General features: G+C 44.2%; 1 protein-coding gene across 1 annotated transcript in view; it reads left to right on the top strand.

Moving 5' to 3' along the window:
• Positions 1 to 13,555, top strand: part of F13A1 (coagulation factor XIII A chain) — a 485,935-nt gene that overhangs the window by 382,640 nt on the left and 89,740 nt on the right. The window contains exon 11 of the mRNA XM_078688057.1: positions 11,463 to 11,616. Within this exon, the coding sequence (XP_078544183.1) occupies positions 11,463 to 11,616 (154 nt within the window). The remainder of the gene's footprint in view (positions 1 to 11,462; positions 11,617 to 13,555) is intronic.

The following is a 13,555-nucleotide window of genomic DNA, read 5'->3' as shown; positions in this document are numbered from 1 at the left end:
GCTGAATTACCTGCTCATATTTTCGCATGACTTCCTTTGATGGCTCCCCTGTTTCCTTGTTTCTGGGATACTCTTCACTGGGCCAATCTATGTTTATTTTACACTGGGTCCATAAATCTACTGGAACCACAATGTCGAAAAACCCATCCAGGTCTTTCCACAGACATTTTTGTACCTTCACGAACCTCTCCACCTGCCTGTACCAGTCAACTGGTTTCTCTCGTAATTTTGGAAAATCGTTCGTGAAGGACACAATATCCTGCCTAGACCAAGGAACATGCACATATTTCCCTCCTGGAACTTCGCGCATGGGGCATAACTGCTCAGGTTTTTCTACCTCTCTTAAAGCAAACTCGGGAGTCACTTGTCGGGAGCGAACCTCTTCCCTCTTTTTCGCCCATCTGCTTCTCCATCTTTCCACATCTCCCCATTTCTGCAGTACTCCCATTAATTCTTTAATCTGCAACTTCTTCCCTGCCACATTCAGGTGTTCTATATCTTTGTCTGAGAAGTCTGCTCTGTACGGCTTCTGTAAGGGCTTGGATTTTGAGATATCTACCCCCATACTAACTGCTGTTTCGGTCAGTTTTTCGTGGAGCACTCTGGTGTTCCTTGTAAAGCTTTTACATATGAACGACAATTCTTCCTCAGAGTAGGTATTCAATCGATCCAACCCCACATTTCCTGCCATTAATTCTTCTATTTCAACCCTCAGCTTGTAGAGGTCTAAAGGCTTTGTTTGCGGAGTCTGCTTCTCTAATTCACGACTCCAACTCTCAATTTCATCCGGAGTTACCAGAGAGACATTCCTAGTACCGGTTGCTGTCTCTAATTTAATTTCTTTTGTATTAAAAGGGTTATACCTCTGCTGTGTTCCCTTTCCAGTCTGTTTGTTTGGCAATTCCAAAAACGCAACTTCAGACTCGCACTCACTGGACTGATCATCTATAATGATCGGTTCCTGTCTCGGGGTTGCCATAACTGGGGTCATAACTGGAGTAATCGGATTTCCCTGACCATTTCCGTATAACGGGACCACCGGCCCAATAGTTACTGGAATAGTCAATGCCTCAGGACTGGTATTTATCTGAGAAATTTTCTGAATTATTTCTGTCCTTTGTCTAGCTAGAGCCTCTTGCTCCTTTTCCACTAGTACCCTTCTTAGAGTTGAGTCATGTAATATCTGGGGGGTCAATGGAGGAGTAAAACTCGGGGCAGTAGGATGCGTTTCACTTGGTCCTCCCCCATAATTTGGTTTCTGGAATAAAGTTCCAGTATTAAAGGACCTGCGCTCTTCCCCATATGGAGGTTGAACAAAAGGCAGTCCCGAATTCGAGGGTTTCTCTTCGCTTTCATACAAGGGTCTGGGGAACAAAGTTTTCGTACGTGGATATTTTTCTTCCTGACTTGCGGGCACTTTGGGATATATATCCCTTGTTTCCGCCAGTTCGGGTTTCTCAGGATAGGGTAATACTTGACCACCCCCTCCCAGTCCCAGGGACCTGTCTTCTTCCTTTAGGAAGTGGCGTCGGGGAACATCTCCTACACTGGAAGGTCGGGTTCCCTCATTGTAAGGTGGCGGACTTCTGGTACAGATGTCATCTATTAGTTCATCATCTGAATCCCCCAGGGCCCCCCAATGCTTACATTTTTCAGTACTTTTCTCACCCGTTCCAATGTTATGACATGCCGGCATCATGGGAAACAGACCTTCAACAATCATGCTCTGTCTCCACTGTTTCATCCTTTTATCCCTGGACTCCTGTTTCTGTCTAGGGTACCACTTGGTCAAACCCTTGTCCATTCGGGGTCTTTCTCTTTCAAAAGCCTCAATCTCCCATTCCTCTAATGCCTCATACTGCGTTAGTCTTGGTCTGGGATGCAGCTCATTCATTCGGGTTCTTAAATTAAATAAGATCCTACCATTGAAAGTACCATCTAACGGAAACGCCAATACTCCGTCATCCTTTGTATACTTCACCCAATTCTCCAGCCACACACAGGTATTGTACCCTCGGTCAAACATCATGAATGAGGCGGGAGTATTGGGTGCTGGGACAAGAACACCCTCCCTAGATTTAATCGGTTTGTCCGTTTTGAAATAATTTTTCACCTTACTTACAAGGGACATTTTTCTCTTGGTTCCGTACATAATATCGTATCTATTAGCCTTCCACTGATCCCTTTCAAACCCTAGATGCCTTGGATCAGGTCGAGTCTCTGTAGTCCGCGAGTGCCACATACGACTTCTGCGCTAACTTTGTTTACAAACTACCTCCAATCAGAACGTGCTTCAGAAAATTCGTGCAACCAATGGGTGCGCGACACAAAATAAGCTCCGCCAATGGGTACGCGGCCCCTTCGTGAGACAGTTCCCACGCTCCGGCGCTCACCCCTCCTTTACAATTTCAGCTCCACTACCCGCCCGCTGCGTCTACCAATCCCAGCGCGGCACAGAGTGACGTCAGAGGCGCTTCGCGACTGACTCCCTCCTTTCACAAGGTAACGGAAACTTTCTTTTTTTTAAAGTGCTCAGTGCTTGGTTATTTTACAACAAATACACATTCGCCACAGTGCTCAAGTGTCTAGACAGAGAAAGAATTCTATTACTGCAAGTAAACTACTTCCATTTACTTTTCACTCGCTGCGGGCAGATCTCTTCCGCCTACCCTTCACTCTAGCATCGGTGAACCTGTTATTCCCCTAAACTCATCCACTTCTTTCCGGGATATATTCCGAGTTTTAAGGTTTCTCAGCGGACCCCTCTGCTTTCACGCTAGCTCCGAGGAACCTGCTACTCTTCCGATGTGACCCTTACTAGGTTACGCCACTATGGGAATTTTGCCAATGAACCCCGTTACTGTCATTTATTCACACATGTATTCAGAAAACCCTAGTTAGTGCTTCCCGGTTATCCTAACCTGCACCTAACTTTCCTCGAACCTGTGACCTCAGGACAATGGATTCTATTCACCACTTGCCCTTTCAATTCCCCGGGGAGTTCGAACAACAAGAAACAAGACGGTTGACAATTGCATGGATTAGTACATATAACAATATAAGAACAAGAATAATAACAATACAGTAATTCATGAATTTCAGCAGCGTATTCACAAGAGAGTGATCAGTTCCCTCAGAACAGCCGTTCTTATAGCAGCATTAATGTACTAGCAGCTTCCGACTTACCTAGTCTAACTAATTCTACCTAACCTTTAACTAGTCCCTAACCATCCTCTGATCTACCAGAAAACTGATAGAGCGCGCGAGGCCACCCGACCAACAGTTTTCGCCGTTTCCGGCTTCAGGGCCCATATACTTTCAAATCACCATATACATCGATCAGGTGACTTCACGAGCTCCATCAGGTTAGTGTGTGTGTGTTCCCTGCTACCAATTTTCGGTGCACCCGACTTACCATCCACCGATGCGGGTGCCTAATGACCACAATGAATCAGGGAGCTAGCTGTAAAGGAAAGGCAGCAAAATACAAACCCAACCAATAACATTCAAATACTATTTAAATGACCACGGACAACTGGAAGTTTTAAAATGTTTATCTAAAGTTCAATATTTTCTTGCATGAGGTACAGTAAAATAAGGCAATCAATAACCAAGATAACGTAAATCACATAAACATGAAGAAATAATGACAGAGTAATCATCAAAGTACTAAATAAAATGTAGCGAGAAAATACTATGTAAGTCAGTATTATCTAAACAGGGATAGACTAAGTGTGTGTGACTATAGAAGAGCTTATAATGAATAACACGCTTCACTTAAGGTGAAGGGGCCTTTGAACAACCTAGGCAACGAAGTTCTAGACCATATCAGAAAATGACACACTGCTATGCAAAATATAATTTCTAACAAATGAGAAGACATAGGAATAACTTTGCAAAATTATAAATGACTGTTCAATAGTTGCGGAAAGGCATGGAAATATAACATATGCAATGTTGAACTTTATTTAAGCAAAAGTTAGAAATTCAGAAGGTGCAAGAATTTCAAGAGGTTCAGAGTAATATTTACCTAGAAAAGGTGTGGAAACCAAACCCTGGCCACGGGTCAGTTAAGGACAGGAAACCCTCAAGGAAGGATACCCCTCAAAGGACAGCAGGTGCAGAATGGACACCCAGGACAGGACAGGATACCCTCGGAAAAGGAATCAGGACAGGACCCTCAGGACAAGACAGCAAACCCTCAGGACAGGACCCTCTTCAGGATAGGACCCTCTTCAGGATAGGACCCTCTTCAGGATAGGACCGGAACCCACAGTTCGGAAGCAACGCCTGCGCTCCACCCGCTCTGCAGCTATCGATCAAGACCCCGATTGGGTCAGCGAACTCCCAGCTAAGTGCCTTGCCAGCACTTTAAGGTTCAGTAGAACCTTAGTCTATAGTCAAATTCGGACAGAGTGCTCCGCAGCTCTCTGTATCTTCAGTCACCTATTGAGTGCGTTGGGTCAGTGACAGGTCAGCTAAACCAGACAAGTCGGACGGTTCACTAGGTGAACCCAGGGTAGATATACAGTTTGGGGACAGTGTACCACCCCCCAATGTTGCAAAGTGTCAGAATCCCTAAATTTCGATTGGTCCTAAGGTAGGGTTTGGGTAACACACCAATCACAATACGCGAATTGAAGCCTTCATTAACATATTTGGGTACCGCCTAGCAGATTTGGGGTTCCCATGAGCTAACAGTAGCGCAATATTACAATGTATCACATAAGGAGCCACATTCGCTGTTCTCGCAGGGCAGAGGTGACTTTCTCAGGAGCATCTCGCCCATCACTGCCAGCTGGCTATGTTCCATCAGCCAAGGTCCCTCGTGCTGCCGAATGTCGCACAGGCGCAGAAGGGACCTCCAATATGGCTCTCCTCTCACTCAGACCCCCATTTCCCGCGGTACATGAAAAGTAAGCGAAAACAAATTAATACATAATAATGTCATTAGGAAAACACATCACAGGGTTTGTACTTTTAACTCATCATCAAGAAATAAACTTATGCATTTAAATGTTAGCTACATTGAGACGGACACAAGAGCAGTGGCACGAGCAGTACCACATGATAAGCACAGCTATGAATTACGCATGCGCATAACTTTCCCTCCACTTCTGCAGACGCGTCAGGACACGTGAGTGTGGCTGACGCATGCGCAGTAACTAAAATACAAGCGACGGCCATATTTAAAAGGACACGGATTAATTCATTAGAAATACACATAGGCAAGCTTCGGGAACTTTACTTAAACTAAATATAAACGTTAGTAAAACATACACGGGTTACCTTATTATACATAAATGAGGTTCTTGATTTCGGCAAGCCGCAAAATATGCGAAGCTTTGCTTCATCAAAGCCACATATACTCATCTATTTTACTGGAAGGAGGTAGCATGTAGATCACCTGAACACCTAGTCCAGACAAGTTCACATGGGAAAACCCACCAAATGTTTAGGGCATCACTGACAGAAAAGGGGGAAATTATTATTTGAATACCGAGCGCTCTAAAGAAAATGGTCCATTCAGTTTTTCCCGAATCTATGCAGATTCTATGAGTAAACCTCCAGTGAAATGATTTCAGACTTTTAAAAACAAGTTCGTAAACCAGGCCCTGTATTTTAGGACACAGAGAAAATGAAGCAAAATTAAGAAACTGGCGTTACTTAATGAGTACACACACCGTTTAAATGGCCGTTTGATAGCTGCATGTTGTACTCTGATTGTAGCGGGCCCATCAGCAGGTCCGAGAGCAAAATGAAAGGAAACACCCCTCCCTGGAGGACCACTGGACGTGTATATGGCCATAGATGGACCTAAAATGGCTTCCCGCTCAAAATAATTTATCACAGAATAGCTGCGCAGTTGCAGCCCAACCAAAAGAGCTACTCACGGAAATGTTAGCAATTTCTTGGTGCCCTCCACCATTACTCCCTAAATCACCCCTCCCTTCTTTTTTACCCAATTGTAAATTCTGTGGTGTCGAGGGCAGCCCAAGACAAGATGTAAAACAGCAAATCTAACGAAAGGAACGGAGTGTATACCGCTGAGTTGGATAACAAATATATTTCTATAATCACTGTAATCTTGTTAAAATAACATTTAAACAAGAAAAGCTTTTAGAGATGCAAAGTGTGACGTCACAGGGGCAGAATGAGTCCTTCTGCTGTAAATGGATTCTCGCGGACAAGGAAAAGAAAAACCTTGTTTTCAATTAAAAACAATTCTCTTAAGAACTGGTAAGGCGCATATTCCCTGAAGGCCTTTCCCTACTCTAAAGGAATGAAAGCCTAAGTAGGTTTCCTGCACCGCATTAGGGATATTATACCATCAGCAGGAAGGGAAGACAAGAAATCATTTTGTGATTATAATTCAAGTGCGAATTCCACTCCACTATCCACAAACCATTACATAGCTTACAAAAGAAGCGTCGCCTTACAGTAAGATTCAGTATGAGGCAATTCACACCATCATGTTTCAAAGATGAGGGCTGTTGTGCCATGCAAACCTCAGAGGAATTATTTTATTAAAGCCATAATTGCCAACCACAAGTTCAGATGAATTTACCTTCGCTATGCCATCTGAGTATAAAGTAACTGAGTTTGGCCATACAGTTGTGTCCGACTTATATGTCCGGCGGGGACTAAGGATCCTGTAAAAACAAGCGTTGGCAAAGCCAATAGATATTGCCTGTGGGACCTGCTGGCTCTGCCAATGCCTTTTGCCTTCAAGGTGCTGTATAGCACGGCGAAAAGGAAAAAAATAATAACAATGCCCTGCAACTGCATCATTTTGTAGATGTGTGCATGCTCTATTATGCCATTTCCTTTTATTTACTGATTCGAGATGGATCAGTGGATTCAAAAAGTACATAAAAGCGCTTTTAAGGCAGATGGGCTAGTCCTCTCTCAAAATTAAAATAAAAAAATGATCAGGGTGGAGGAGGGGGCAACAACGGGAGCAGGAGGGTGTGAGGGGTTCAACAAGGAGAGCAGGTGTGTGGGAGGTAAAAGCAACAGAACCGGCAGGTGACAGGGGAAAAAGTACTTGAGGGAGAAGCACACAGGCAAGAAGCAATTCCAGTGGGGAGGGGCAAATGAGGGCGAGCGCAGCACAGAGGGGTCCGGGGATAGAACGTTGGTGAAAGAGTGCAACACAGAGCGTGGAGGAGTGGGTAGGAAAGAGAAGTACTCAAGGTTGCAGTTCGAAAACACATGTACACTATTGGAGTGCTTAACAGTGAAGAAAAAAGCACTGACTGAAAAGTAAGCAGTGGAAGGACACAAGTTAAGAGGCTTTGCTCCAGGGAGAAGTCAGACACAAGAAGAGGAAGGAAAGCCCAGACAGCCCTAACAAATAAAAAGCAAACAGATGACTGGTACAATAAAGTCAACCAGTGGTAAGTAATGGGCGTGCTCTAAGCCCACTGTACATTATCAATAGGTCTTTTAGCAACCAGGCAGCTTCTGCTGTCAGTTAGGCGTGACCTACTCAGTGTCTTCTCTCAGGAAGGGAACTACTGTAAGGAATCTGTTAGGTAGAAATTACACTGTGGATCTCCAAGTGAAGTGTTGCTGTTTATTTACAATCTGCAGACAATTTTTTTTAAAAACCCTATAGATAATTATTAAATAGATGTTTGCAGAGTGATTTTTTGGGGGAGAAATTCTAAAGAAATTACTATCTACCCATGGCTGGGATGTTTTGAATCAGGACGGCCTAAAAGGAGTTACTAGGACTATTCAAGATCATTCTGTCCTCAACTTCTGAAGGACGCATTGGATCATCGCAAAGGGGGGAAAAGCGTATCCCTGAATGTCTTTCCAATGCTGAAGAAAGGCTTTCACTGCCAGAGCTCCCGGGTCAGGCATCCAGCTGAAGTATCTAGGAAGTTGGGACGTGAGTCTGCTCGCGAAGATGTCTACTTCTAGGGGACCTCAAAGACAGCTTAGACTGTTAGACTGTTAAACATGTTTGCGTTTAATTTCCAATTGGTGTGATCTACAAGGAACCTTGAGTTCCAATCCGCACAGACATTCTTTAGACCGGGAAGGTACTCTGCTCTTAGGGACATTTGGTGTTCCAAGCAGAACATCCACAGTTTTTTGGCTAGGTTGGAGAGGTCTGGTGACCTTGTGCCTCCAAGGCGATTTATATAGGCAACAGCTGACATATTGTCCATTTTGAGGAGGCCTGACCTCCCCTGAAGGGATTGCTTGAAACTCAAAAGGGCATAAAGCCCGGTGGTTAACTCCAGAAAGTTTATGTGGTGCAAACTCTCCGAATAAGACCATAAACCTCCGTGTTCTGATTCTGAAAACAAGCACACCAGCCATGAAGGCTGGCATCCGATTCCAGTACGTAATCCGCGGAAGTCCCAAAAATGGCTTTCCCGTACTAAGCATCTAGATTCTCTAACCGCCGAGTCAGTTCTGCCTTGGCTTCTGTGTCTCTGTGAATTTTATCTCCGTACCAAAGACCGGAACGGAGGGCCCTGCCTTCAATCTTTGAAGGGCTCTATAATGTAGAGGGCCCGTGAAGATAGCCTGGATAGATGATGATAGGAGGCCCAGAAGTCTAGCTAGTTCCCTTAAGTGTACAAGATCTAATTATAGAACATGACGTATCTATTTCCGAATCTTGGATATCTTCTTTGCAGGAAGTAAAAGTATAGACTTCACGGTGTCTACCGTAAAGTCCAGGAACTCTAGGGACCTCGAAGGAGCCATGATGGATTTCTTCCTGATTATAATAAAACCTGTACTTTCTATTAAGTTCACAGTGGTGTTTAAGTCTTTCAGAATTTGAGAGTGGTCTTGGGACATGATGAGTATGTCATCTAAATAGATTATGAGGCGGACACCACTTTCTCTCAAGACCGTGGTAATAGCCTTCATTACCTTGATAAAGCACCAAGGGGATGAAGACAGACCAAAGGAGAGAGCATGAAACTGGTAAACATGGTTGTTCCATGCAAATTGAAGGAAGGATTGGGACTCCTCTGCCATTGGAATCGTGAAGTAGGCGTCTTTTAAATCTAGTTTCACTAGCCAGTCTTTTTCTAAGAGCATGTCCCCAAGGAGATGGATACCTTCCATCTTGAAGTGATTGTAGGTGAGAAACTTGTTCAATTCTCTTAGAATTTAATACAGGTCTCCAACCCTTGTCCTTTTTTCCCACTAGGAAAATATTGCTCAGGAAATACTTGCGCTCCCAAGGAACTTCTACGATTGCGCCCTTCATTAACATTGAATTTACCTCCTCTGCCATAATAGATTGTTAATCTAGTGTAAGGTTTAACACTTTGGGAGTTAAAATTTGAGTGGGTTTTTCCATGAAATCTGTTCTGAAACCCTGAACAGTTTCTAAAACCCAAGGATCGTGAGTGATTTGTTTCCAAAAGTGAAGGAAATATTTTAGCCGACCCCCTACTTTCTGTGTTAAAGAAGAAGAAGGATGAGGAGGAAGGGTACTTACTTGAGGTATTGGAGACGTTGGTGCCTCTGGTCCTAAAGCCTCTGGAGCGGGAAAGTCAATCTCGTTGAGGGAAGAATGAAGTATTGGGCTGGAACGAGTGACCAAAACTTCTTTGTCTTGAGAAGGGTCTTTGGAAGAGGCAGCCGGCAGAACGATCCCTTCTGCCAGCCCTTGCAAAAACACTTGGGTTGAAGACTCTGCGTATGTTGGCTGGTACTTTATCAAGAGCCGTTAAGGTTGCCACATACTTCCCCAAACCTTTAATCATATCCTACCCAAAGAGGAGGCCATTGGGGTTAGATCAGGATTCTTTTTCTACCATATCACAGAGCTTGGGGTCAATCTTGGACAGTACTACTTTCCATCTCTCAGTATTTAGAGAAGCGTTGACATTACCGAGGAGGATAAGAGTCCTCTGGCTCCATCCCCGTAGGAGGTCCAGGTAGAGAGAAATGCAAACGAGCTGCCAACCGCCGTAGAAATCAGCTGTTGAAGGCAGCATTGCTAGGAAACCTCTACAAGCCTAGAAATGAAAGGACGTGGATGTGCCTGGTTGCTAAGGGTCTTTTCTCAATTGTGGGAGAGCCACATGATTATTTGCTGTTAGTTCCTTTATTTTAGATTAATCAGGTACGCTTGCTGAGTGGAAAGGCCTATCGTGCTGTAATGAAAAACAAAGGCACAAAGGGGGCACAGCCCACACTCCTAAAATTGGAGCTGCGAGTACGGCCGCGCCATGCCCAGGATGTGGAATGCGGAAGAAAAGCTGACTGAAGGGAGAACAAGACGATGCGCGTGGTCGCGAGCCGCAACCCAAAAATGGAAGGTAGGGGACAGTCTGAGGAGAAAAAAGGCCACGCGTGTGGACGCGAGCAGTTAGATAAGTTAGGCGCTGGAGACATGGGGTTTCGCGCATATGAGCGAGTTAGGTTAAGTGAAGCGATGAAGGCACGTGGGCTCGTGCGTATGGGGCTGAGAAGTTTAAAGTACAAATTAAAGGTCATCAAAGACATGGAAGCGTGACCGTGACAAACAAGTGAGATACAAATGGCAAACAGTTCAAAACAAGTGAATACGATTGGGAAACAGTTGAAAAACAAGTGAGATATGATTGGCAAAGCTAAACAATATTGATATAAATACGTACAAAAAGGTACAACTGATAACAGTTACGTCGATACTGATATAAATAGCTACTCAGATAAAATATCAACAGTAGAGAGACAGAGCATAGGAGAAAAGCAACGTATCTGTCTTGAAGCCGCATTTAAAAGAGGCTGATCTCTATGCTGCTGTTGCAAGTTACACTTGTTTACTCTAGGACTTTTCTTTATGATGTAACTTTTAAGTGGCTGTACTTGAAGTTGCATTACAAGATTAATGCATAATGGTAGCCTTGTAATGAAATCAAGATCTTCTCCTGCTATGGGGCATACTTTAAAATTGACTCTTTTTGACCAGTGACACTCAACTTCAAAAAAGAGTCCCAGGCACCAGTACTGGTGCTCGCTACCATAAACCACTGGATCAAATTAAGCACTGGATGACTCAGAGGAAGATGCTACTTTGATGTCACAGTGCAGACTGGATTATTGGCAGCAAGGGTGCCTTGCACTCTAATACCAGCATGGAAAATTGATGTTTTATCTCCTGTTTTGATTCTGAAATAGACCTATAAGTTAGGTGCAGAGGCCCCTCTAATCATTGATCCCTGGCACCACAGCACCGGCTGCACTATTGATAGCTGTGTCTGTGATCATAGTACGTTTGTATAAAAATCTATTGTTGTAGTACTGTTCACCGACAAGGATATTATTTCAAGACTTGGTCTGACCTGCATTACTGCATGGTGCACTAGTATTATAGTAGTCTAACATCTTATTTTGTCTTTAACATGTCTCCTTTGTAGAGCATTTGCTGATTACAGTTAGAGTTAATAAATGACAATGATGTTCCTAATTGCCATTTTCTTATTCTTGTGTAGGTCAACAGTGATATTGTGTACTACAATGCAATGAAGGATGGTTCTAAGGAACTAGTATATGTTGATAAAACCCACGTTGGGAGGAAAATTTTGACAAAAGCGATTGGATCTGATGAAATACAGGATATTACGGATCAATACAAGTTTTCCGAAGGTAGGCCTAATGTGACAAATATTTAGAATTTTGGTGTGCTTGTTAGTCCAGATGGTTTCAGACTATTGAGCCCAAAAGTATTGTGCTACCAAATATCTTAGCCTAAATCCAAACCGTACCTTTCCAGAATTACAGTGCTACATAAATCATGAAAAGCAGAGACAGGGAAGTCTGAGAAATTCCCAGTCCCTAGGTGGATAGCAGCTTCTTTATATGAAGCATATCTACAACACTAATGACACTCTCAATGAGCTCACTTCACATGTCTGTTTTTGTAGCAGCATTTGTAAGCAGCAGATAAATACAATGCCATCCGTGGTGAGCTAGAAGGGTGACAAAGTCTTTTGTAATTTTTAGATTGAAGCCTACATCTAAGGACATTTTGGGGACATTCAGAGAGTTGACCAAGGAATGCATTCTGCCTGTTGCTTACCATTGGCATTACACTCCATTTTATCTACCCCCAATCCACTCTACTTCACCGCACTTCACTCTACTCAAATCTACCCCATTCCACTCCAATCTCCAACACTCCAGTCAAATCTACCCCCTCCACTCAAACCTAACCCACTCAACCCAATGCACCCCATTGCAATCTACCCCACTCCATTCTACCCCACTCCAATCTACCCCACTCCAATCCAACCAACTCCACTCCAATTTGCCCCACTCTATCCCATTCTATACCATCCCACCACACCCTACCCCACCCTACCACCGCACTCTAACCCACTCCACTAATCCCTTTTCAATCTCCCCCACTCCAATCTCCCCAACTCCATTAAATCTACCCTACTCTAATCCACACAATCTCCCCACTGCATTCCACACTAATCTACCCCATTCCACTCTGATCGACCCCAATTCACTTCACCCCAATCTTGACCCCATTCAAATGTATCCAACTTCACTCCAATCTAGCATACTCCACTCTACCCTAATCTACCCCTTTCCAATCCACCCATCTACCACACTGCAATCGAACCCAGTCTATCACACTCCATTCCACTCTTCCCAATCTAGCCCATTCTACTTCACTTCAGTGTTCCACATGCCACCCAAACCATCTACTCCAGTCCAATCTAACCCACTCCACCCTAATCCACCGTATTTCCTCCCACTCCAATCTACCCTACCCAATTCCACTTCAAACTACCCTACTCCAATCTACCCCATCCAATCCACCACACTCCACTCCAGTCTACCCCACTTTACTCCAATCTCCCTACTATAAACCACCCAATCTAGCCCACTCCACTCCAATCTACTCCTCTCTATCCCACTCCACTCCGCCCTAATCTACTGCACTCCACTCTTCCCCAAACTACCCCCAATCCACTCCAATCTACCCCAATATATCCCACTTCCCTGTACCCACTCCAATCAATCCCACTTTATTTTACCTCAATCTACCCAATTCATTCTACAGCACTCCCCCACTTTAATCTACCCCACTCCAATCTACCCCAATCTACTCCACTCCAATCTACCCCACTCTACTACACTCTACCACAATCCACCCCATTCCACCACACTCAAATCTACTTCAACCCATCCCAATCTACCCCACATCACTTCAATCTACCCCACTCCGCAATCTACTCTACTCCACCTCAATCTACCCAACTCCAAACTACCACAATCTACCCCCACTCCATTTCACTGTACTATATTCCACCCAATCTACCCCATTCCACTCCAATCTACCTGACTGCACTTCAGTCTGCCCTACTCCAATCTACCTCAATCCACGTTACTCAACTCATCCACAATCTATCTCACTCCAATCTACCCCAATATATCCCACTCCACTCTACCTCAATCTACGCCGATCTACCCTACCCCTAGCTATCCCACTCCAATCTACCCCATGCTAATCTACCCCAATCTCTCCACTCCACCCCAATCTACCTCAATTTAATCTACCCCACTCCAATCT

Source organism: Lissotriton helveticus, chromosome 4_1, assembly GCF_964261635.1.
Source record: "Lissotriton helveticus chromosome 4_1, aLisHel1.1, whole genome shotgun sequence".
Classification (NCBI taxonomy): Eukaryota; Metazoa; Chordata; class Amphibia; order Caudata; family Salamandridae; genus Lissotriton; species Lissotriton helveticus.
This window is presented reverse-complemented; position numbering and strand designations above follow the sequence as displayed.